The 27,733-nt window shown below is 35.2% G+C and overlaps 1 protein-coding gene across 2 annotated transcripts in view; it reads right to left on the bottom strand.

The window, feature by feature from the left end:
- The window catches only part of KATNAL1 (katanin catalytic subunit A1 like 1), a 79,326-nt gene that overhangs the window by 24,122 nt on the left and 27,471 nt on the right, over positions 1-27,733 (bottom strand). For both annotated transcript variants that reach the window (XM_055317319.1, XM_055317321.1), the window contains exons 4-6: positions 11,189-11,357; positions 2,396-2,523; positions 1,925-2,030 (exon numbers count right to left, since the gene is read on the bottom strand). In XM_055317319.1, the coding sequence (XP_055173294.1) occupies positions 1,925-2,030; positions 2,396-2,523; positions 11,189-11,357 (403 nt within the window). The remainder of the gene's footprint in view (positions 1-1,924; positions 2,031-2,395; positions 2,524-11,188; positions 11,358-27,733) is intronic.

Consider the following 27,733-nt stretch of genomic DNA (forward strand, 5'->3'; position numbering starts at 1 on the left):
CCTGGGAAGAAAACTATAAATCCTCGGAATTTCCAAAGTGACAGGAGTGCTTCTGTTGTTCATTTGAATCCTGAAATTTTATGTTGAGGTGACTCATGGTGGGCCCCTATACAGTTTATGCTAATGAGATGATTCAGGATGGTGGCTAGCCTTGCCAGAAAAGCCAACCATGGCATTAAAGAATTGGGGCTTTGAGCCATAGGATATCAACAAGACGTAGAGAAAGAAGGGAGACTGGAAACTGAGACACACAGGCAATGATTTAACCAATCATGACTATGTAATGAAATCCAGTAAAAACCCTGGAAACTGAAGCTTGAGTAAGCTTCCCTGTTGCAATACTCTATGGATTGTCACACACCCAGGTGCTAGGAGGGTAAAGCATCATGATTCTGTGTGCAGAAAACAACAGAAGTTTCATTTTCAGCATCCTCACAGATCTTACCCTATGCATTTCTTCCTTTGGCTACTTCTGATTTGCCTCCTTTTGCTATGATAAAACTGTAATTGTAAGTAGAATGCTTTCTTAAGTTATCTGAGTCATTCTAGAAAATTACCAAACCTAAGGGGGGTAGTAAGAACCCCCAAATTTATAGCCAGCTGGCCAGAAGTGAGGGTGACCTTGGGATGCCCAAGTTTGCACTTGGCATCTGAAATAAGGACAATCACATGGAGAAGTACCTTCAACCTGTAAGATTTGGCCCAATTAGGGGTAGCTGGTGTCAGAAGTAATTGCATACTCCTTCAGTTCAAGCCTGGAATTTGGGAGTAACATAATTTGTACCTCTCCCTATAAACCATCCGTCATAATGTTATCATTACCTTTTAAACATCTCTCATAAACCCACCCATTTTTCACTAGCCAATTACAAATGCCTTTGTTCAGATCCTCATTGTTCAGATCGACTATTACAACAGCCTCTTCCTCAGATTCTTCATCAGCATCCATTTATGACCATCTCCAGTCCATCCTTCACAAGATGATTTTTCTACATGTGCAAATCACCTTCTTGGTAAAGGCTTACAAGGCTCATTAAGATAGGTTGGTTATACCTACCATGCCTGTCTTAAAACTTCTTTCAATACCTATTTTAAGACTTTTTTCTCTAATAAATATTGTTCTAAAAGTTATAATAAAAAGGGAATGTTACCAAAATTAGGTAAATCTATAAGAGTCCATAAAAGTTTTTAAGTTGTAGAAGACAATCAAAACGCTATGAGTATTCCAAGCTATTTGAGTAAATAGATACACAATTTCTCCTCATCTTAACTTTTAGGCATGTAAAAAAAGGAAGAGATATTGAAAAGAGAAACAGACCTTCCTAGCTAATTCAGAAGAGTGTTTTATTTCACTCTATGGATCGGACTCAAGGAAGCCTTTGCCTAGGACGAATACCAAAAAAAGTTCCATGCAGCCATTGTTGGAAGGGTTTTTTTAATATGCTAAAATAAAAACAGTAGACTTAGGAACTAGTCCTGAGCAGGCTTTTTATTCTAAAGTGGAGGGCAATGTCTGAGAATTATACCAAGCCTAAATGAAGTGATCAAAATAATTAGTGCCAACTTTTAGAAAGTATTTATTTGATCAAATATTTATTCTACAAGACTATCTACTATTTAATTTGCTTGTTAACTTATTTACAGAAACAGATACCTAGAAAATTCTTAAAGCTAATCCCTAGCCTGGCAAACTGAAGGCAAGTGACTTTACTAAAGACTGCAGTTTCAACACTCTGTTCCTCTCTTGCCATGCAGAGGAGACACACCTCAACTACAAATTCAAATCCAGGTATTTAGGGTGTAGTACACAGACCTCCCCCAACCTTCACTACTGTGTAACAAATGCATAAAGAAGCCCCAATGTTGTCATTCATTATCATGCAAGCATCATTTTTATACCTATTTTATTTTAATAAATGCTCACCTTCCATGGCCTTCTAATCCCTTTGAAAAAGTCAGGCATCCACATTGGAAGAACAACAGCTTCCCTTAGCAACTTCTTAGCTTCTTCCAGATCTGCTATGTCATCCCTTTACAAGAATAGCAAAGTTTCATGCTTATTCACGGACACCTGTGACTTGTGGTCAATACTACTTTTTTTAAGTTTTTTTATTCATGAAATTATCATAGTAAGAGCACTATTTAATTAATACTGCATAAAATGAGTGAAAATATACTGCAGTGATTAAATAGGACACGTTATTCAATTAACAACCTTTGTCAGTTATGTCAACATCAAGTAAACATGTAAAATGTCTTGGTTATATTCTGAAAGAAGAACTGTCCTGTCAATTCTATACATGTATTAAGGAAGAAGTCACAAACATGGATAATAAGGCTCACACCAAGCCAACCATTAATGTTGTTACTTTAATTCAAGGACTGATAGACTTACCAATGAATGCTGGGATTCCTGGATACAATGTCTCTCTCCAGGGCTTCCACCAGATCCTTGTCATACCCAGCACCGTCAAATTTAGGAATTTCACCATCGCTCGCACCATCGTGCATATTCTTCCTTCCCTAGAGACAGGTATAAAAAAAGCACTGGTCAATAACAAGATAATTTTAGTTAACATCACTGAGCTTTTGAAATATTATAATGTAATTATCTTAAAAGTGATTTTTTTTTTAAGAATGTGTTTTCTGATTACTCAAATGCCACCCTCCCCTGTTGATTTCATCAGAAACCAATAAATTGGCCAACTGTATTATACACATCAAATTTATATCTTTGGGGGTATAGTTTCAAGTAAGACTAAAATGATCCTTACTAGATACTTCTGGATTTGTGGGTGCAGGGAATTTCCACCACCACCAGACAATATACAGAATATACAGAAACAACATTAATTTACTGAGAACCTACTACACGGCAATAAATCTCACATATATTATCTCATTTAATACCCACAAGGTATGTATTGTTATCCTTATTTTTACAAATAAGGAACTAGGATTCAGGTGAAGTAATTTAAGCAAGTTCATAATTATTAAATGTCTGAGTAGAGATTTTAATGCAGCTTTTCCTGGCTCCCTGAGCCCATGGCCTTTGCATAACATCAGACCACTTCATGACTAACTTTTTAAAGCTTAAATGCTTTACAAACTATGATTCGCCAAAGCTAAGAAAGAGGCTACAGAGGAGGAAGGCCTTGGGACTCTGAACTGCATCTTGCAAAGCCTTTTCCCTGTTTTCACCCCCCAGGATTCAGGGTTTCTTCCTAGTAAAGTCCTTGGACCACATCATAAAGTGACTGTAATGATCATGGTAAAAGGATCTTTTTAAATAGTATTATTAAGACCACTAAAGCAATATACTTTATCCTAAATTCTTTATTTAATAATATGGTAGCTTTAAAAAACAATTACATGCTCTGGTTTCTATGGGTACTGCCAAGATTTACTCAAGCTTTAAATGAAATGCGCTCAGTTGCTAGAGATAGTTAACCACTAGAACTACTTCAAGGGACAGGGCCAAATATCTCCCTAGAGCTTCAGTCCCACAGTTACTGCCTAATACTAAAATGAAAGAGAAAATAGTAAAAAAAAAAAATGCATGAATTTCCTAAGCTTAAGTCTAAAGAGAGAAAACAGAATGAACCTCTCTTACCACACTTCATCTGAGATAAACCGTAGGCTTGATCATAAGTGCTGACAGAGAACTAAAATGGCTCCCCTTGGGCAAATGCTCGAACTCATTAACTAACTAGGTAAATGACCAAACAGTGCTCTTGGTGACTTGACATAAAAAATGAATATTTTACTGTTTCTGGGTGGCACAGGGACAATATTAGTTCAATTTTCAATAAGATTCTTATGTTTCAGATGATAGATACCAATATTGACAATATTAAAAAGAGTAAGTTTGTGTCATATCTACACAACAAACATAGTATCTACAAATTTAAAATAAGCTCAGCCTAAAATCACACTTTATAATACAGGTAGGAAAGGCTAAAAATCACATTCAAACAAATCACTGGAAATTCTCTAATCATTTTTAAAACTCTTCTGGAAATAAATCAACTAAAGAATGCAACAGAAACTGATATATCTAAGACTTAGCCTAACTTGATTCAAACGCCATTATAATCTGAGACTTACCAAAAAATAATTATTAAAAAAAATAAGTAGACATCCATTTTAATAGGAATGCCCAGTGGTAGAAAAGACATGATAAACACTGCCAAGGGAAAGAAAGAGCTGTACACTTATCTGAAAGTAGTAAGAATCAGAGGATTTAAAAGAATAATAAATATGTGAGCATATCTAATACATTTCAGTAGGTTTTATTAGTGAATAAAAATACACTACCTGCCCTCAATTGACCATCTAGTCTAATAGGGGAAACAGTAACAAGTAAACAATACAAAAACATACATAATCATAAACTGTGAAATGCTATGAAAAAACTGAGTGGTCCATGTCATTAAAAGGTATTGAGCAAACAAAACACAGATTGGAGAGACAGGCAGAGGCCAGCTCACCTAGGGCCCAAAAGGCCAGAGGGAGAAGCTTGGACTTTATTCTAAATGAATCGGGAAATGGCAGGATCTGATTTACATTTTTAAATGACCCTTCTGCCTACTGTGTGGAAAAAGGATAGGGTAGAGAACTAGAAGCAGAGACAGAAAGTCTGCATTCTAGTAATACTCAAGGTCAAGCTTCTCAATTCACAGAAGAGGAAATATGGGTGTTAAATCAGTCAAATGACTTGTCCTAGGATCCAAAGTTTATCAAAGATAGAGATAAGATTTGAATACAAATTAAGTACTCCAAAAAAGATTCTGGGAACTCTTCCAAGTCAAAATGGTGAGATTATTAAACAACAGATTTAGGGAAACTAAAAATAAATAATTAATTTGGTTACATTGGGAAACCAACAAAAAAGGTGACCATCATCCTTCATAACAAATACATACAGGGCAGCCCCGGTGGCGCAGCGGTTTGGTGCCGCCTGCAGCCTGGGGTGTGATCCTGGAAGACCTGGGATCGAGTCCCACATCGGGCTCCCTGCATGGAGCCTGCTTCTCCCTCTGCCTGTGTCTCTGCCTCTCTCTGTGTCTATGAATAAATAAATAAAATCTTAAAAAAAAAAAAACAAATACTCACATACACTGAGGGCACTTGATGGAATGAGTACCGGGTGATATACTATATGTTGACAAATTGAATTTAAATAAAACAATGTAAAAAAAAAATACTCAGATAAACTACAATAGGGCATCAAACATAAGTAACTGTGGTTTCAGTTAATGAGCTAGATTAACTGTAATACTAATACCTAAAAGAGACTTAGTTTTCAGGCAATAAAAGATAACCTCACCCAAGATAGTACCTGAACAATTTATAATAATAATAAAAGCTGCAGTAACACTGAAATGATCTTAGAAGTCTTTCTTTAGATTGCCACATTAACTGACGAAGGTCAACATTAGCAAGAATTAAAAAAAAAAAAAACATTAGCAAGAATTTGATATTTAGCATGCAGTCTGACCTTTTTCCTCATTAAAGAAAATATTTTAGCATCTTTTTACTAACGTCTAAATTACCCTTATCAAGAAAGCTTTGTTAATGAGCTTTCATTAGTATTGACTAATCATTCTATGTGAAAAAAATGAGGCTAAAATTAGTGACTAACCCAATATCATATAAAGTCAATGACACAAGTTGGCCTAAAGCACAAATAACGGTTTTTGCATTTTATTGTATGTCTTCTCACACAGGCAGATTAAGTGAAAGACGGTCAGTTACTAGCTCTGGGTCTTGCATTTCAAATGACAAGTGACTTGCACCCAGAGAAGAATATCCAGGGCAATGAATGATTCAAAACTACATCATACAGAGGAAGATCAAGGACACTAGAGACATGTAAGCTGAAGAAGAAAACACTAGTGGAGCCACATGACCAACTGACCTATCTACCTCTATTTCCTCTATATTATTCCAAAGGAAAGAACCAGGACCAATAAAAAGTAACAAAAGACATAAATTTCAGATCAGCAAAACAATTTTCTAACAATGAGATCTGTTTAACAAAGTGGTCACTGCTCTTGCTAGGTAGTGAGCTACCCAACATCAGAATTACTAATTAGTAATAAATAAAAAGAAAAAAATCACTGGCCCACAGTCACAGGGATGTCCAAGCTCAGCTCAACTCTGAGGTCAGTGACATTATGCTGGTAACTTGAAATAGTCAAAGTAGAAGTATTTACACCACAGAAATCAGCTGATGCTACAGACCAGGGCTTGATTTATTGTTTTGTTAATGGCCTAGACTTAATAATAGGGAATATGTTAATAATGCAGATGAAACTTAAAAGTATGTCATTTCTGCAGCTCTTACATTATAAATTGCACAAAAATTAAGAAAATATTTTTCCAGGATTTGAAACTATTACCTGATTCATCAAAGTTGCTCAAATAATTGACAAATGAGTGAACTACCAACATACATTTCTATTATTTCACTTTCATCTCATTAATTAAAAAGAATACCAACACCAGCATTCAGGTCAGAACTACACTTTTAGGGCAGCCCGGGTAGCTCAGTGGTTTAGTGCCGCCTTCAGCCCAGGGCCTGATCCTGGAGACCCAGGATCGAGTCCCACGTCAGGATCCCTGTGTGGAGCCTGCTTCTCCCTCTGCCTGTGTCTCTGTCTCTGTCTCTCTCTCTCTCTCTCTCTGTGTCTCTCATGAATAAATAAAGTCTTTTAAAAAAAAAAAGAACTATACTTTTAGTCATCTATTAACTGCAACCATAGGTTGGCTACAGATATAAGAGATGAGCAAAAATCAGCAAAGGTATTCTGTGAGAGTCCATTAGTTCTACAAAATTTACAATAAAGAGTACAATATATTTATTTATAAATTATGTACTATGCATCATTTATATCAGATTTATAATAAATGTGTGAATGTGTATATACACACACTTTTTTCTAAAACTATTCAACATTTACCAGTACACTACTAGTTGGATGATCATCATTCATCAAATAGTTTACCCATATGACAGTATCCTTTTCTTCATAAGAAAAAGAAAAGTTTTTCTCAAGTCACTGTTGATTTGTAGAATCACCTATCAACACTTCTCAATTCAGTTTACAGTATCTCTTCACATCAGACATCCCTACATTTACTCAGTAATGAGAAGGAAAGTATTCAAAAAGGGCCATTTGTTACATTTAACTCAATGAAATGAAGTCCTTTAAGTTTAACAACCTTAAATCAATTCTATGAATATAATTTACCATACTTTAATCTGAATTCTATTTAAAAGTATACACAGCTTTAATCATGAGATCATAATAGAAGCACTGCTCATTTCACTAAAAGTTAATTAACCATAAAGTCATAGTCTTAAAAATACTTGCGAATCAGAGCTTTGTGAATTAAATTTATTTTTGGTTACAATACAAAAACATTTCCTCTGCTACCTAATATTTTTAGACCATCTTTTTTTTAATAAAAAATGCATTTATTATTTCCATTATATTTCTATACTAACTCTAGGCTCCAATAGTTTAAAAAATAATACATCAAATTTTCTCAGGTACATTCAAATAAGACTGAAAAATATAGCTGTCAAGGTCAATTGATTCATCTCACTCCCTCTCATCAATAAGAAAATATTCAACGTGCGGCCAAGAGTCACATTTTGTTAGTCTGTATTCCTAGTCCCTGCAAGTATGACTAAAACAAAGCACACACATAATAAAAGTATGTTAATGTGATGGGATGAGCACTGGGTATTACAACTGATGAATTATTAAAAAGTATATCTGAAACTAATAATACACTATATGTTGGCTAACTGAATTTAAATTAAAATCAATCAATCAAAAGTGTGTCAAGTAAACAGGGTAAGAAACTGGCTTTGTGATGACTCTGAGGACCTCATGGAGAGAAAAATTGTAAGGGCTGAGCAATAGATTGCTATACAAAGTGATTGTTACTTGCTGAAAAACAGTATTTTTAAGCTTGGACCTCATCTGAAGCTTGTCAACAGTTTAAAAAAAAAAGAGAGAGAGAGAGAGGGGTAGGGAAGATTTAATCATTCCCAGAAAATGAAAGGGAACTCTTTTACAAGAAACAAGTATTCATGATATATTAAAATATGATAGTAATAAGCATTTTGAAACAAAAGGCTGTCTAGCATACTGATTAAAAGCTCAGGTGATAAAGAGTTCGACTCCTAGTCCCCCCACACACTTGCAGGTACGACTCTGGTGCCTCAATTTCTTCATATGTAGAACAGGGAAAATTATGCTGAGGTCACAAGAAGTATTTATAGGAATTAAATAAGCCAATCAATATATATATAAAACTTCAAAAAGGGGCTAGTACAGGTTAAGTGTACTCAAGGAAGATTAACATCTGCTACTGCTATTATTATTAGTTGCCCCATCACCCAGTTTGCAACACTAAATTAAAAAATCTAGATACTAAAAAAAAAAAAAAAAAAAAAAAAAAAATTCTAGCTACTAGGCTCCTGGGTGGCTCAGTGGTTGAGCCTCCGCCTTTGGCTCAGGTCATGATCCCGGAGTTCTAGGATAGAGTCCCGCATCAGGATCCCCAGAGGGAGCCTGCTTTTTCCTCTGCCTAGGTCTCTGCCTCTCTCTGTCTCCCATGAATAAATAATTTTTTTTTAAAAATCCAGATACTGAGAATCTTGGGTAAGATATATAATTTCTCTTGTCCTCACTTTTTTTTTTTTTTTTTACATCTATAAAGTTAAGTGGCTGGCTGAAGTACAATGATGGCAGCTTTCAAACTTTTGACCACGACACAAAATAATAAGTTCATTTGAGATCATGAGCTACTATACACCAATATATAATCACATAATTAAAGTTTTTCTATATATTGATATAATTAAATATTTTTTCTAAAAATTACAGTGTCCTTACTCTCATTAATGCCTTCTGAATTTTCTAATCTGTTTTTTTTTTTCTTAATCTGATTGCAATACACAGAACCAACGATACTGGGGACCACTGTACCTCTGAGGAGCCCTCCAATACAAAGTACTCACTGTCAAAATAGCATATTCAAAGGCAGTGGGTATGTCAGTTTCACCTAAGCATTCTCAAACCCTACCACAGCCTCCAGTAAGTTTTAAGGACACTAAAATTCTAAAGGACATTGAGTGCTCATAAGAACCATAACTGAACCAAGTACACTTTTCAAATTCTAATAAACTCTGCATGAGTTTGTTTTTACAAATTGTAGTCCCCTTTGTGTCCAGAGTGACTCAAAAACCATCTTTTATCTTCAAACAACTGTAGAGTTCTTTTTTTTTTAATAAAGGGCTTACTTTCCAGTGACATTCTGAGTACTGACATGTCAATGAAAGAATAAGATTTAGAAAATTATTTGGAAATTTTTAAGAGACAATTTGCAATCTCCAGAAGAATCTGACATTCAACAAATGCTGCCTCATTGCTTTGTTCTTTGCTTACAAATCACATTTAATAATCAACATTTATTTAATTGTTCTCGGACTCCTTTCAAATCTAATCCCATTTTTAATCTAGTTAGGTACGGATAACTACATAATATGAAAAAAATCCTAAAATAAAGAAGAAAAAGATCTGTGACTTCACAGATTCCATTCCAAGCTCCATGCTTTGACTCTATGACCTTGGGCTAAGGCCTCGGCTCTCTACCTCAGTTTCTTCATTTACAAGATGAGTACCTACTTCATGGGATTGTTTCCTGAATTACTGTCCAATCACTGGAAATGGTGCCTAGCAGGGAGGCATCCAGTAAGCCATGACTAAGGTTATTCTCTTGTGTTAATGTGAAATGAAGGTAAAGACTGAAAGTTCCCCACCTAATTCTAAAAGTTTACCTAAAAGCTCCTAGCAGAGCAAGAGTTGGACTTCAGCCCATACTTTATGCTCTAAAATGCAAACCAAGATTAGCCAACAAAAGTGAAAAACAAGGGAAGCAAAGATGACACATAAGACAGAGATTTTTAAGTATCCATTCAGGTGGTTTTTGATAATGAGGGAAAACCAGCAGGAGTAAGTAAGTAATTAGTGCGCCCTCACGAATCCCAAAAAGGATCAGAGTTGGAATCACTTACTGTTCTACGGTATAATAGCTCTGACAAAATACAAAAATCAAATAGAATCTATCTTTGAATCTACATATCATGAATAGAAATACTAAAAAAAAAAAAAAAAAGTTTTATTCAAACCACAGATTAAATATGCACAAGGCCTGGGAAAGTTGTTTGTGCAGAGGCCTTATCTACTGATTGAAATTATACATCATAAAAATAATTCAAACAGCCATCTTATTTTGAAGGATAACAACTTGCTATTAAGTGAGAAGTTATATTTTTTCTTTTCTGTTTTTTTTTTTTTTAAGATTTATTTATTCATGAGAGACAGAGAAAGGCAGAGACATAGGCAGAGAAAGAAGCAGGCTCCTTCCCTCCTCCCTCTTCTGCCAAAGGCAGATGCTCAACTACTAAGTCACCCAGGTGCCCCTGAAGTTATATTTTCATTATATATATCACAGCATCAACATGAGAACATATCCTGAATCTCTAGCTACAGGAATTTAAAACTTCTTGGTGGCAATCCAATAATCATTATCATTCATGTCTGATGTCACAATGGAAACAGGAAATGGCATCACTAAAATTAAGGCTAAAAATGTGTCAGGTCATCCTGCCTGGCTTCCCTACTCTGTAAGATTACCTCCAATCCATCTTAAGGGCAGGACAGAATTTCCACCTAGTACTATGTTCATTCACCCAACAATTTCCCAGATAAAGTAAATATATACAGTGAACTCCAACCAAGGAAAATTCATTAAGAGAAAAAAATCTACATCCTTATAAGTCTTTCCCCTACAACTATTTTCATTTATTGTTCATTTTAATTTAGAATACATGTTAAAATATATTTTAAGTTTTAAAACTTTATTTTGAATATTTCTTCCACGATCCATCTTACTAAAAATCTGTGTGTTCTTTTTTAGTATACTTCTAAGGTCATTAACATTGCAGAATGGTCTTCAAAATGCAAAGACTGCTTAGGTTTTTTAATCAGACTGTTTTACTTATCTCTTCCACATCAAAACCGAGGTACCCTGAAAAGCCAAAAAAATTATAATATATACCAAAAGTCATGGGCTTCGAGGGAATGAGTTACAAAGAGAGTCTTGCCTTATCATCTCTTCCTTTTGCTCTATAATCCTTGTCTCTACTTGTAGAGGGTTTTTCACCCTTTGATATAGGATGTGCTCGGCCTACAGGTCCCCGGGCTCCTACTCCTGGCATTTCTTTCCTCAGAGGTCTTACTTCTCGATTGGGACGCCTTATCTGAGGTGGAGCTCTGGTAAGAAAAAATTAAAATGAAAATTAATCAAAGGCAAAAGTATTTCAAACTACTTCAGTCAATAAAACTATTAAATCAAGAAGCCCCAAATCTCAATTGTCCCCCTTTTGCCAATTCATGGCTACCACAATTAGGTCGGTTTTTAAAAGTGCTTTTCATTAAAAAAAAAAAAAAAAAAAAGGTGCTTCTCTGTAAAGATATATCAGTTGACACAATTTTCACAATTTTTAAACACATAAATATGTGTAACAGCAATTATTTTGTCAAAAAATAACTTAATCACCAATAGAGGGCAATACAGACTATTTCCATCTAATAATAGTGTAATGGAAAGCCAATTACTTTATTCATTACTGTCCTAAGCCAAAACTAAGTAACTTTGAAAAAAGTAAAGCATTTGAAACTAGTATATTAAATGTCAATTACACACTTCGATTTTTACAAAAGCATTAAAAGTTGAAAGGACAGGAATTCAAAATATGTCTATTTGCACAGCTGACTAATTTACTGACAATCAAGATGATTTCCTCTGCTTCTATACTAGAAAAATCCAACATTTCATTCATCAAATTATAAGTGGTAGGGCTAAACAATGAAATCTTTTTAAATACAGATTAATTTATGTGTGAAAACGTTATTCACGCTTTGAAGGTGCCAAAGGAAAAAAAATCAAATTATACAGGCTCCCACATGTGAATTAAGAACTTTGATAACTATATATGATGAAGGATGTTAACTAGACCTGTGGTGATCACTTCACAATACATAAAAATACTGAATCATTATGTTTGTATACCTGAAGCTAATATAATGTTGAATGCCAAGTATACCTCAATTTTAAGAGTTTTGATAAATACGTAAACATAACAATACACACAAATGGCACATTTTATTTCATGTAACACGAAACATGTCAATTGGAAAATTCTGAGATTTTAAACTAGCACAGTATTTAGTGTCTCTTTTAGGTGCTGGGGGACACTATCCACTCTGTGCCTAATCTCTTAATTCTTCTTCCTTGGACTGTCTGTGCCTCTGTTTTCCTATCTTTTCTCTCTCTACCACTCTGCCTTTATATTTGTATATATGGGTAGTCCTTTTTTTTACCCATTTGCCATACTTATTATTATCCCTTTCCAACTTCATGCTTTTAATTCATCTAATTCATCATGGACTTTCTCTTCCTGACATCAGAACTGACATATGTATATAACTGAGAACCTAGCAAAACAAGAAAATAAGACAAAAAGCCAAGAAGGATGCAAACTTGAGGCAACAAAGGTAAAACACTGTTGATATACTGCAAGTCTAACAGAGCATCTTCAGACTGTTAGAATTAGACCACCTCATGGAACTGCTAAGGATAAGAGAACCTGGTGAAAACTGGACATCAGTTTATTACCTACTGACATAGGAATCCTTGGAGTTCAGTCCAGCTAAACAAGTATTTATTGATCACCTACTAGGAGATATACAGCCACTAGTATGCTAGGCCCCGGAAGAAGAAAGAAATCACAGAAAGTAATTGGAAAATACCATATAGTACAATGGCTACGAGGCATTTTCAAATATAAAGATATAATTGTGGTATTGGTTCTAGTGCATGATTAGTCTTTTGAGCATCTGCCAATAAATTAAAAATGTGATGAGACTGATCAAAAACTAAAAATGTCACACTCTCTCCTCCTAGAGTTTCATTGCCACCACTACTCTGACGAAATTTTCGTTCTGTTTTGGTGAAGGAGTGGAAAGTAGTAGAGCAGAACTTTACTTTTATTTTTATATACTTGTGTGTGCATAAATGTCTTTCCTGAATCAGACCCAGGGGTAAGGCCAAAGACAATAAAACGAGAGCAACAATCTCTTCCCCACAGATGTCAAGTTTACCCTTCTATTAGCAGCTGCGCCTGTTATTCAAATAGTCCATCATTGTTTGTGGGCCTGCTTTTTAGATGCACAGCCGGCCTGAAGCTTTTGCTCCCAAACAGAAAGTCTGTCCCTTACAGCTGCATCCCAGGCTGCTCGTCAGCTGCTGAGCATGCCCCACCAGCCCTCATTGCTTAGACTGACTGAATGGTGGTGAATCTTGAAACACTTCTACCTTCTCAGTTTGTGCCTTCCCCACCTCGGCTTGCTATTTAACAGTTGCTTAGGAATCCTGCTGTAGTCCATTTTGCACACGCATCCAGCTCAGGAAAGCTGTGTTGGGAGAAGAATTATTTCAAAGCTCTTACACAGGCTGCATTCCAAATGCTTGTTGCTGCTGACCTTGTCCTGCCACTCAATGTTCTGATGGGCTCATAAATGGTCTGAATGAAACTGCTTGGGAAGCCAGATGTGCTGTTTGTGGCAAGTTGCACATCTCATTGAAAGTGTGCCTGTGCTGTGAGTCTTCAGTTCCATCTCACTGCAGTTTGATTTTACATTTGTAACAGACTCTGTTGGCTTCCCAAAGGACATCCTTGATTCTGTTCTGTACTTCCTCCATTAGCGCATCACTGCACAATGTCATGCTTCAATTTCAGGACTCAGTGACAGCTTCCAGGCTGTGTAAAAAATGTCTCAAGGCATCTTTCATTGGCCTCTTTTTAAAAAGAGACTTCAGTAGGGTTACACAGCATCATCAACTTCTGCCCTAATGGTCAAAGAAAAGATGACACTGTACTAGCTTATAGTATTCCAAATGTAGAGAACTGGAGATCTGCAGATAAAAGACTAGATGGTCTACACTCTGTTCATTTCTCCTATATTTATTTCCCTCTAAAAATGGGAAGAAATGTGCCTTTTTCTATCATATGCAAATAAGCCTAATTTCCCCCAAAATCCAGTATTTCCTTTCTAAGCCATATTACCTATCAATATTATATGTAAATGTTCTTATCAACATTGCTTGTTCTAGCAAACATCTGAAAACAACCCAATGTCCAATATCAGAACAGATACATAAATTATTATATATTCACATACTGGATACAATATACACGTGAACATGAATTATAACCACATGCAACAACAACAGATAAATCTCAGGACCGTTATGTTAAAAAGTAAATTCAAAGGACACACAGAGTGAGCAACATAGGATTTCATTTGGGGTACAAATATATGGACTAAAAGAGAGGCAAGGCAACAATAAATCCCAGGTTCAGTACAGTGTCTTACTCTGAAGGAGAGGGAGGGGAATAGGATGCAAAAGAGCTTATGGGTGCCTTCAAAGGTAATAGTACAGTTCTTTATCTTAAATTCCCTGGTGGGTACATGGAAGCTATTGTATTGTGACCCCTTATGCCTTGCATAAATTTCAATTATTCATATCACCTACTCAGTAGTTAATAAAACTTTAAATGTGATTATACTACAACAACACAAAGTAAAAGATCTGAGCACCTAAAAAGTGAAATTACAGAGTTGCTACAAAGTTATTGGCATGTTCCAGAAGTACACATATCCTAGTGACATAGGCTCAGAGTTCACATTCTTTTTTTTTTTTTTTTTTATGATAGTTACAGAGAGAGAGAGAGAGAGAGAGAGAGAGGCAGAGACACAGGCAGAGGGAGAAGCAGGCTCCATGCACCGGGAGCCCGACATGGGATTCGATCCCGGGTCTCCAGGATTGCGCCCTGGGCCAAAGGCAGGCACCAAACCACTGCGCCACCCAGGGATCCCCAGAGTTCACATTCTTAATTGACCTACTAGATTTCTATCTGGCAAGTCTCCATAAAATATCAGGCAACAGAAAGAGAATTGTCTGAATTATAGCACCACCCTTCCCTGGTTCCAAAAGTCAAAGGGAAAGAGACTTTTTTCAAAAAAGCCCTTCATTCTACACCATATTAAGAAACATGATCTAAAATACTAACACAATTTTCTCCAATTGTTATATAGGCTCCTTCTTGATTCCTATCTATTGAACTCTATTTCTTCTAGCATTCTGCTTAATAATTATTCTAATTTTTTTGTTCATACATTGTTAGAATTCTGATATAAGTAATTTAGAACAGGTTCTAGATTTGCCCAAGAACATAAGCCAGATTGCTCAAAGTTAACGTCTGGAAAAGAAAGAAAAATAATCTTATTTTGCTATTATATTAATCTAAATAACTCCAGAATTAAGTAAACAGGAAAACATCTCTTTCCCTATCTAATAAAAAAAAATAAGAAATATAACTTCCAAGTAGTTCATAATGATATTGTTGACATAAAAACTAGGAGTCAATATACGAGACTTCTGAGTCCAAGAGAAATAGTTAAGAAATCAGGAGGCAAAAAACAAAGCTCATATAGAAATTAGAGGACCTATGATTTGAAGTTAGGCATTAATGATTAAGGATTTTAATGTTCAGTCTCATCAAATACATGACTGCTATTTGAATCAGTAAATAGTTCTTTACCTAATAAGTACAGGAACTATGCTGGATGTTATATTGACATAAAAACATTGCAAACACTAGTCCTACCTTCACAGAGAAACAGTATGGTGAGCTGAAGTCAGCATTAGACTTAGAATACTAAAACCTGCGTTTCTTTTTACTCCCAGGTCCACCAGTTACTGATTATATGAGCATATCACTTAACATCTGTAAGCCTCACATTCTTCCTAAGTGGAGATAATACTTCATAAAATTTGTAAATCTATTTTTCATTGATATTAACATATGTTCAGTAAAATGTCCATATATCACACAACTCAATAAATTTTAATATTATATAACCACCAGTAGATGAAGATAACATTTCCCAACATCCCAGAAAATTTTTTCATGGTTCCTCTTTAGTTAGTATCAGCCAGTGAGGTAAGCACTATTCTGACCTTATTATCATAGATTAGGATTGCCTATTTCAGTTTCAGAGAAATGAATCCTACAGTACATACTTTGTGTTTTTTCTTTTTTTCAACATTACCTATGAAATTCATCTGTGTTCCTGCATGTAGCATGAGTTTATCTTTCTTCAATGTTGTGTGGTATTCTATTATGTAAATATAATTTTAACTTACTTATTCTACTATTGACGAGCATTTGAGCTGTTTTCCATTTGAGGTTATTATTTAAGCTTCCATGAATATGGGAATTATGTTCATGGTAAATATAAGCATTCATTTCTTTGGGGTATGTACCCAGGAATAGAATATTGGATCATAGGGTATATGTAAGATTAGCATTAGTAAATATACCCAATAACCAAACGGTTTTCCAAAGTGGTGATGCCATTTTATATTCACATCAACAATGTATACCAGTTGATCCATCCTAGCCATTCTGGTGGGGGTGTAATGGTATCTCATTGTGGCTTTACTTTGCCTTTTCTGAAGGACTATGGATTGGGCACCTTTTCAACAATATGCTTATTGGCCACGTAAACATGATCTTGTGCAGAGTAACTATTCCAGTCTTTAGTCTACTTTTTTTTTTTCGATCAGTTGTCTGACCTTTACTTATTGACTGTCATACCTTATATATTCTAGATAGAAGTCCTTTGTCAGATATACACAATGCAAATATCTTTTAGTATATGGCTTGTCTTTTCACTCTCTTAATGGTGTGTCTTCTTACAAAGAAAAGTTCATAGTTTTAGAATTCTGATTTATCAATCTTTTGTCTTTAATACTTTAGTGTCCAGTTTAATAAATCCTTGCTACGCCTAGATCATGATAATATCCTTCCATGTTTTCTTCTGGAAGCATATTCTTACTACCTTTTACATTTTTGGTAATGATCTATTTCAATTTAATTTTTCTATATGGTGTGAGGTATTCCCCTCCCATAAATATTCAATTAACCCAGAAGCATTTAGTGACAAGACTCACCTTTCCCTACTGAATTGCAGTGACATCTCCTGCATAAATCAAGTGACTTCACAAAAGTTAACCTTTAATGATAAATTCCAGTTCCAAAAAGAATTTTAGAAATTTTAGTTGTTTGTGCTATCAGATTAAAAATAAATATTTTATTATGATATATTCAGGAGTCTGTTTAAAATATTAGTTTTTTCAATAACTATCTGAAATCTTAATGAATGCAAGACAATATATATGCTATATAATATGAAAGTCCACATTAAGTCTTCCCTCATTATCTAACAAATTAATCACATCCAGAAATACATTGAATACTATAAGTCATGCTGATATGAGTTGTTTTGTATCTGCAAGGGTAATTTTTGTGATCTTCAGAAGCTTTCTTTGATTTTTAAAATATTCAACTTACTAAAGTAAAAAATGCAAAAATTCAGTTATTCCTTAAAGCTTTTAGATTCAGCTTATATATCTTTTCCTATGTATAAGAGTGGCAGAGTTTAGAAGTCATTTTTGAGATGCTTCTGAATAAATGTTTTGTCCCACTTCCACCTGGTTAATTAAATTCTACCAAAATTTTTCACCTACATTTACAAATGTAATATACTTTATTTCCTTCTTAGTTCCTCAACTGTCTTACTCAATAAAGCATAATAATTTACATATAAATACTTTCATAAGTCTAGTAAATTAGACTTATAAGCCTAAACTTCTCCTAATGTTCCCCAAAGTCCTTAACATAAATTATGTTAAAAAAAAGACACAGATATCCCGTTATTCCTTAATACGTTTTACGTTGGAATTGCATGCTTATCACTCTCACTAGCCATAACAAATATGTACATATTCCTTAACAGAAAAATATTATTTCTGTGGCTTTGATTCTGTGAGACATTTCTATTCTTAATTTTAAATCTTCCTAGAGTTGAAAGATGCTTAGCCACTACAGAAGACAATTATCATCCACATTAACAAAGGTAACATTTAACCAGAAATGTCAGCTAGTATAACACTTGGAGCTATAGATATTCTCACACCAAACATTATACAAACCCAGTTAATATCATAGGGGTTTCTTTCTTAACATTTTGACATTATCCACAGCCGGGATAGTAACGAAATTTTTGTCACCAATTTTGATGGGACACACTCACTAATCTTATTTAAAGCTGCTATACCAGTCATCAAAAGCTGGGGAAGAGGGGATGATTACATCACTAATTCATTAGTCTAATGGTAGAATTCCACCACTATCAGGAAGGTAATTACTCAATTGTAATTTGCTCTTCCTTATCTAAAAAGATAGATAAGCCTTGTGTTTTCCATGTAACTCTAAAGACCTTTAAACTTGAAAAACTTAAAATATTTATTTACTTAATTTGGCATTCTTACAAGGAGGGTATAAGGGCTACACAACTTCTACAGATATTAAAATAATATCAGTTGGACTTTAGATATCTCACAGTTCTCTCTTTTAGTCAAGTTCTAAGATTGTTCTTCTTTTTAAAAGGTGCAGACACAAAAAACGAGATAGCCCCTGCATCCAAGCAGCTTAAAATTTAGCTAAATACATATCCATATTTTAAGAATTATATTGGATATCCCTTTTCCCCACACACAAATCCGATGTGTGATGTCCCTCTAATAGGACCTTAGAATGATGAAAACCTTGAAGAGACATTCTTAACTTTACCACAAACGAACCATCAGAAGTTAAAAAAAAAAAAAAGATAAAACTCCCAATAACTTCTGATAATAGAATCATCAGTTATAGAGTATTAAATGATGTTTAAAATGTTTTTTAAAGGCACGAAGAATTTTAAACAAAAAAAAAACACAGGTCTTAAGTAGTGTAAGTAAAAATAAATCCACACTTAGATAAGTCATCACAAAAACTGTTTAACATAAAAGACAAAAACAAAATCAGGAGGACAATGGGAAACAAAAAACAAGTTATCTACAGTTAGAATAATGACATCATCCAGAAAACAAAAATAATACTATTACTAATGTCATCTTCAAAACACAGAGAATAAATAACTGCCAATCTGGTGTTCTATACTAAACTATCATTTAAAAGTGACAGGGAAATAATGATATTTTGAGACAAAAATTGAGGGCTTACCCTCAACTGAGATGTGTGTAAGAACTACTAAAGGATATACTTCAGCAAAGAAGAAACTGCATCTAAAAAGATTGAAATGCAAGGAGTGATGAACAAAACAATTAGTAAACACATAGATAAATCTAAGTATCTTACTCATCCATTCAACAAATATTTATTGAATGCCTACACTGTGCTGAGCACTACTCTTGGTGTTGAGGGTACAGCAGTGAAAAAGTCAAAGGACCTGATCTTATAAAGCTTCCAATATAGTAGAGATTATAAACAACAGACACAGGCTATAATATCAGGTAGCAATAAGTACTATGAAGAAAAATAGAGCAGAGTAAGGGGACAGAGTGATGACAAGTGAGGCGGTAAAATTATTTTTTAATTTCTTGAGTACAGTTGACAACATAATATTACATTAGTTTCAAGGGTACAACATAGTGATTCAACATCTATACACATTATGGGGTGCTCACAAGTATAGCTTCCATCTGTCACCATACAAAGCTGTTACAATACCATTGATTATATTCCCTATGCTTGGGGTACCTGGGTGGCTCAGTGCTTGAGTGTCTGCCTTTGGCTCAGGTCATAATCCCAGGGTTCTGAGATCAAGTCCCACATCAGGCTCCCTGTGGGGAACCTGCTTCTCCCTCTGTCTGTGTCTCTGCTATCTGTATCTCTCATGAATAAGTAAAATCTTAAAAAAAATATATTCCCTAGGCTTTACATTTCATTCTCATGACTTACTCACTCTATAAATGGAAGCCTATACCTCTAACTGCCCTTCCACCGTCTTGCCCATCCCCCCAGGGGGATAAATATTATAAATAAGGTGGTCAGGGTAAGACCTTCTAGGTGACATCTGAACAAAGACCTAAATAAGGTGAGGACATTAGTCATCTAAATATCTAGTGGGACTGGGGTGAAGGCTAGAGGAATGGGTGATGAAAACCACAAATATTTCTCGAGCACATTCTGTGTGCCTGGCTGTTCTTTGCACTTTGCTTGTATCCAATCATACAGCTCTCAAAATAACCCCACGAGGTAACTGCAGCATTGATCCCCAATTTACAGAGGAGGATAATGAGGGAAAGACTGAATGACTTGTCCTCACAGACACTAAGTGACAGAGTTAGGATGAACTCTCAAAGCCTCGCTAATTATCAAGTACCTAGCATAGCAAACAACCTTCCTAAAATCTGAGCTCCTAAAGGGCAGAAATCTTCCTTCCTCCTGTTCTTTGCATCCATACTACCTAGTACACAGCGGGTGCTGGGTATGTTGAGCAGAACTGAATAAAGAGCAGAGGGATGAGGACTAGTGAACAAAAGGTGGCTATAAGAGAAAGAGAAGAGGCCGCAATTAAAAAAGAAAAAAAGGAAGAAGAAAAGGAGAATACTGTAATGTCACAGAAGCCCTAAAGAAGAAAGTTCCAAGGAAGAAAGATGGTAAACATTATCAAATAGTATAAAAGTTAAATACAGTGAGTCTTGAGAATATGCATTCCATTATTCAAGCAAGAAGTGATCTTCAAGAATTCAGTCCCAATACCTCAATGATGGAGATCCAAGATTTCCAGTTATTCAGGAAAGCACAGCCGTGCAAGGCATTACAGGCACACTACACATGACAGCAGTTTGCCAAAGGAGCAAAGAGGGGGACTGACAGTAGCTCAAATGCAGCAAGGCAAAGATTCTTTTCCAATAAAAATTGAAAAGTAATGTGTTAGGAGTTTGTTCTGACTTACCACTATCTTGTTCCCATTCCTTAGTTTATCTCTAATGAATTAAAATTTCTATCTTTCAGTTGTCTTTTCTGTAACATAAAAAAAGGTAGAAATACCAAGTTTTTAGGCACTTATTGAATAAATATCTCGAATTCCAAAATAAAGATTTCAAATGAGTTCTACAAAATAAAACAAATGCTCCTGAGAAAAAACTTACACAAAAATAAAATAATATAGCCAAATTAAATGACTCTCCACTCTTAGGATGCTTTTGATGAGAATTTAGACCCTGGAAAACATCTCCTTCTGTCTTCACTCTCAGATGATCTTGCTTGCTTTTTATCCCTCATTGAAATAACCAGAAAAGAACTTCCCCAAATTCTACATCCATGCTCCTGTAACTACAGGACTTCCCTTCAGTTACTCTGACTCAGTTGCTCTTGTACACTAAGCCCCATCTCCCCTTGTCCACCCCATTACCCTGCCTCTGATTTAGTTCCCTCCATTCCTGGTATCATCCTGGTCTCCCCCTCCCCTGCAGCTTTCTCACCAGCCTACAAACATCTTGCTAACCCCCTCCTCTCTTAAAACAACAAATCCTGACTCTGTATCTTCCCCAACTACCACTTAATTTCTCTGCTCCCCTCGTCAGCAAGATTCAGTGAAGAATTATATATACTACTCATTGTTTTCCATTCCTCTCTGCCCATTCTCTGAACCAACTCCATTATTTGCTACCATTCCACAAGAACTATTCATCACAGACACCAATGAGCTCCATGCTGCTAAATCCAGTAAAATTTTCAATTCCTTACCTTACTTTACCTACATGCAGAATTAGGTGAAGTTATTTAACAGAATCATTAAACCTCAATTTCTTCTTGAAAGATGATAATAAAAGGATCTATTTTAGAAGATGATTGTGAGAATTAAGAAATAAAGCATGTAAAGAGTTTGTTAGCACAGTACCTGATTCACAATTAGGAATTCCACAAATGTCAGTTACTGTGGTTAATCAACACTGCTAGCTACCCACAGTCTAAAAATAAGTCCACTCCGTCCTCCAGAAATAGAATTTGGGAAGAGAATAGGACTCTAGAATGTTTTTTTAAAATGAGTATAATCTCAACCTGCAAATCATTAGACAAATAATCTATTCCACATATGACACATGACATGACATTAAATTTTCCTTCTTAAAATTTCTCACCTGCTGATGATTCCTAAATAACTAAACACTAATCCCATCTCTCTTAAGTTCTGCTTCTCATTTCCAACTCCTATTAAACAGCATGATCTAAAAATTTCATCACCTACTCCAATTTTTCTCTCAATTCTCTGTATTTCATTAATCATCAAATCCTGTCCATTCTACTTCACTAATGGCTCTCACACTCACTTTACAAGACCGTATGCTTAAAAAGGCAAGGACTGTGTCTGTTTCTGAATCCCCCCATATCCCCAGCATAGTACCAGCATGTGACACAGTACTTGGCATGTAATAGGTGCCAGCATCCTAGCTCAAGCTTTCCAGGATGCCTGGGTTATTTTCTCTTATTGGTTTCTGGAGGCCAAGATCTGTGGAGGTGTCCCTGAGCTTTATACTTTCCACAAGGCTAAAGATCATGCCTAGCATATGACAAATGTTCATAAAATAAATGTTGGATATATCAATGATATAGTATGTTTCTTCCTATGACTTCAAAATGATTTTACAAAACAATCTCATCATAATATACATTTTACAAGGAAACAATGAGGCAAGGAGAAGGGAACTTAACTTGGAGGACTACTCAATTAGTGGTGGAACTGTTAAAAACAAAAAAAAACACACACACACAAAACTTGCTCTCCTGCCTCATAATCCCAGAAAAATAACTGAACGAGAGTCTGGATGAAATGCCTGTAAGGATGAGATAACAGTCTATGCTCTATGGGTACTCAACATCGGCCCTACTTGATCTTTTCCCACTGCAAATTGAGATTTAAAACACTGGCAGTAACTTAATCTATTTGGGTACCCAAAGAAACAAAGCAACAACTTTATACCAAGTCAGTAAGAATTTCCTCAAAGAGGAATAACACAAACTGGATAAAAAACAATCTTACTATTTCTATGTACACAGAAACATATTGTGTCATTTTCTTTGGTTCCAGATGAAACAACATTGGAAGGCCTATTAGAGTTCTATTTTACCTATACAGAATAAGCCAATGATTAATTTCAGGCTTGTGGATCCTATTCTTACTGCCATCTATTCCAAAAGCTGTAACTTAAAAAGCCCTAACACATTCAATAGTTTATTGAATGTATGCTATACAAAATATTGCTCCAATGCAGAAAATATGTTCCATTGCTTCAGATCTCACCTGGAGAGACCATTTTCAAATAGTCTCATTAAAGAGAATGCATTTAATAAACTTACATGGAAATTCTTATAAGTAATTTAATTAATACAAAAATACCCTGTAACTTATGACACTAAGAATGATGGGGAGGCTTCGTCTCTCTGGAGTTTAGTTCTAATATTGCCACTCTCCCCCATCATAAACTGCTTGTAGCTCAATTTCCCCACGTTTAAGGCAATGAATTTAACTCATTTTCAAAGATTGTTTTGATTTTTCCAAGCAGCTGCTGGTGATTTAAAACAAGATCCTGATTGGGATCCCTGGGTGGCGCAGCGGTTTGGCGCCTGCCTTTGGCCCGGGGCGCGATCCTGGAGACCCAGGATCGAATCCCACGTCGGGCTCCCGGTGCATGGAGCCTGCTTCTCCATCTGCCTGTGTCTCTGCCTCTCTCTCTCTCTCTCTCTCTGTCTCTCTGTGACTATCGTAAATAAATAAAAAAAAAAAATTTAAAAAAAAAAAAAAAAACAAGATCCTGATTAAATTCAGCAGACACATGACTTTTAAGGTATAACTTGAACAATGTGGCAAACCAGAGCTGGAAACCACAAGATACAGATTACCTTGGTGTGCAGAAACATGGATAGAGAAGTTTTGTGCTAAAATTCCATTAAGTAAAAAGGACAGACCCACAAGCAGGGTTACCAGATTAGTAACTAATGCCAAAAACATCAGATGCATCCCAGAAACACTTGATACAAAACAAGGTAAGTTATATTTTCCTACTGACTCATACTGTAATTTCAGTGTGGTGTTCCCACAGAAAAAAAATTAACTATATGTAAAATACCAATATTTATTTCATTAAGTATTTTCAGCTTCTTTATTCTCTTACAACCTCTAATAAGAATTTAATCAAATAGATAATAGATCTATATACGCATTAGGATATATAGATGTATATTAAAGCCTACAGATACCACTAAATATCTGTAAAAAAAAAACACACAATAAAATGGATATAAATAAGTTGAGAAGATTTGAGTTCAAATCCTGTTCTGGCACTCACTTATTCAGATGACTTTGAGAAAATAACAAACTCTGTGAGCTTCAATTTCCTCAGCTCTCAATAGGGTTCATAATAAGAAGTTAGCAATAGTAATATGGGCAAACAATAATAGTAGCTATTTCATGGGATTATTGGAGGTTTAAATAAGATAATGCTTATAAAACATATAGTAAGTGACCAATAATTAGTCGTCATCCCTTCTTTAATAATGATCACAAACTTCACAAGACTTGGACATAAAAAAACGATTATCGGGATCCCTGGGTGGCGCAGCGGTTTGGCGCCTGCCTTTAGCCCAGGGTGCGATCCTGGAGACCCGGGGTCGAATCCCACATCAGGCTCCCGGTGCATGGAGCCTCCTTCTCCCTCTGCCTGTGTCTCTGCCTCTCTCTCTCTCTCTCTCTCTCTGACTATCATAAAAAAAAAAAAAAAGATTATCTTCTCTGCCAGAGTTATTCAAAATATTTCAGAAAACAAAGGATTTATGTAGAATGATCATTCTCTTTTTATCTGGAAAAAAAAAATGGTATTACTTTATTCCAGAGTTGACCATTCATTTTAATAATTGATTACATGTCAGTTACTGTCTTAGACATTAAACTCTTCCAATTAATTCCATGAGGTAGAAATTCCCGTCTTACAGATAACGAAACTAACATTTGGAGAGATTAAATAACTCACTCAAGGTCTGAAAGCAAGTAAGTTGCAAGAAAAGAATTCAAATTCAGATCTCATGGACTTAAGTCAAGTGTCTTCCCATTACCACAAGACTATCTAAGGAATATAACCATTACTCACTATCTCTAGATGGAAATTTCATTACATTTTGTTTTCTGTGATCTGTAGAAGAAACCAAATTGTAAAAGGAGAAAAACATAGAACTCTAACCTCCCAGGGCACCTGGGTGGCCCAGTTGGTTAAGTGTCTACCTTCAGCTCAGCTCATGATCCCAGGGTCCTTGGAGAGAGCCCTGCGGCAGTCTCCCTGCTCAGTGAGGAGTCTGTTTCTCCCTCCCCCGGCCTCCCTTTCGCACTCTCTCAAATAAATAAATAAAATCTTTAAAAATAAATAAATAAAAACTCTAACCTCTCAAAACTTTCAAATCTAAACTTATAAACTTATTATTTATTATTAGCCCATGAATACTCAAATATTATACAGAATTCATTCACTAGTAGAATCTTGTGAAGTTGTTGGATATTTTTCTATTGTTGGTGATGACACACATGGGAATAAGAATCTTTTTCTCTCCCCAGACAGTATAGAGTCATGGATTTGCTTTTTATTCTGATCCATACAGGAAAAGACACATTATCTACAATGGCTACATATAGGGAAAAATTCTTTTAATATGTTGAAAGGAGGTTCAGAGAAATACATTCTGGTCCATTCATCTGTCACTTTCATTAAAAGTAAGGATTAAAACACAAGCATAAAAATAAGATCTGCATTATGGGGAGTTAAGGGAGGACAAATAAAAGGAAATGATGAGCTAATACTTCTCTAATAGGTTTTCAGGTAAGTGTTCATCAATGGGCAAATGCCAGCCACACTTTTTTATTCAGTTTGAGCCACAAATATTAGAGTTAATATCTGTAGCCAATGCTACATCACGGTGCTCTAGCAATTCAAAACAGGTATTCTCTATACTGTAAATTATTCCCAGGACTAAGTGACTTCACTGGCAAATTCTACCAAACATTTAAAGTACAGTTTACATGAATCTTCATACTCTTTCAAAAAATCAAAAAGAGGGGACACTTCCAAATTCATTCTATAAGGGAGCATTACTCTAATATTAAAGCCTGATAAGGATACTACAAGAAAACTATAGACCAATATCCCTAAGGAATACAAAAATTCTTTTTTTAATATTTTATTTATTTATTTAACAGAGCACACATACAAGCAGAGAAAGGAGCAGGCAAAGGGAGAGTGAGAAGCAGACTCCCCACTGAGCAAGGAGCCTGATGTGGGACTTGATCCCAGGACCCTGGGATCATGACCTAAGTGGCAGACACTTAGCCCACTGAGCCACCCAGGTACCCCAGAAATACAAAAAGTCTTAATAAAGTATTAGCAAAATATTCCATTGAATATGAATTCAACAATATACTGAGAAGATTATACACCATGACCAAACAGGATTTATACCTGGGACATCAGAATGATTCAACATACACAAATCAACAAATGTGACACAATGCATTAACAGAATGAAAAATAAAAATCATACGAACATCTCAATGGATGCAAAAAAAAAAAAGGCACTTGACAAAATATGACAGTCTTTCATGATTTAAAAAACAAAATTTCCACAAATTGGGTATAGAAGGAACATACCTCAACATAACAAAGGCCATATATAATTAAGCCCACAACTAACATCATACTTCAAAGTGAATATGGAAAGCTTCTGCTTTAAGATCAGGAATAAGACAAGGGTGCCCACTGTCATTATTCTTACTCAACTTAGTACTAGAAGTACTAGCTAGCACAATTAGGCAAAACCAAAAAATAAAGGCAATGAAATCAGAAATGAGATGTAAAAGTTGTCATTATTTGCAGATGATATGATCTTATACATAAAAAGCCCTAGAGACTCAACCAAAAGTCTCTTAGAACTAATCAACAAACTCAGTAAAATTGCAGGATATAAAATCAACTTACAGAAATCAGTTGAGTTTCTATACACTAACAAGGAAATATCTGAAAGACAACAATCCCATTTACAATAGCATCAAAAACAATGAAATATGTAGGAAAACATTTAACTAAAGAAGTGAAAGATCTGCACAATGAAAACTACAAAACTTTAATGAGAGAAATTGGAGAGAACACAGATGGAAAGATATCCCAAGTTCATGGATCAGAAGATTAATATTGTTGAAATGTCTATACTACCCAAAGCCATCTAAACATTCAACCCAACTATCCCTATCAAAATTCCAACTGCATTCTTCACAGAAATAGAAAAAAAAAAAAAAACTCTAAAATTTGTATGGAACCACAAAAAAAATCCCAAAGAGCCAAAGCAATCATAAGAACACAGCCAGAGGCATCACACTTCCTGATTTCAAACTAGAATACAAAGCTTTAGTAATTAAAACAGTACAGTACTGGCATAAAAATACACATGGACACCAATGGAACAAAACAGAGAGTGCAGAAATAAACCCCTGCATTTATGGTCAACTGATATTTGACAAGAGAGCCAAGAATATTCAGTGGGCAAAGATTAATCTTTTCCACAAAGAGCATTTAGAAAATTGGATAACCACAAGCAGAAAAATAAAATTGGACCCCTATCTTAACACCAGTC

The sequence above is a fragment of the Nyctereutes procyonoides genome, unplaced genomic scaffold, assembly GCF_905146905.1.
Source record: "Nyctereutes procyonoides isolate TBG_1078 unplaced genomic scaffold, NYPRO_anot_genome, whole genome shotgun sequence".
NCBI lineage: Eukaryota > Metazoa > Chordata > Mammalia > Carnivora > Canidae > Nyctereutes > Nyctereutes procyonoides.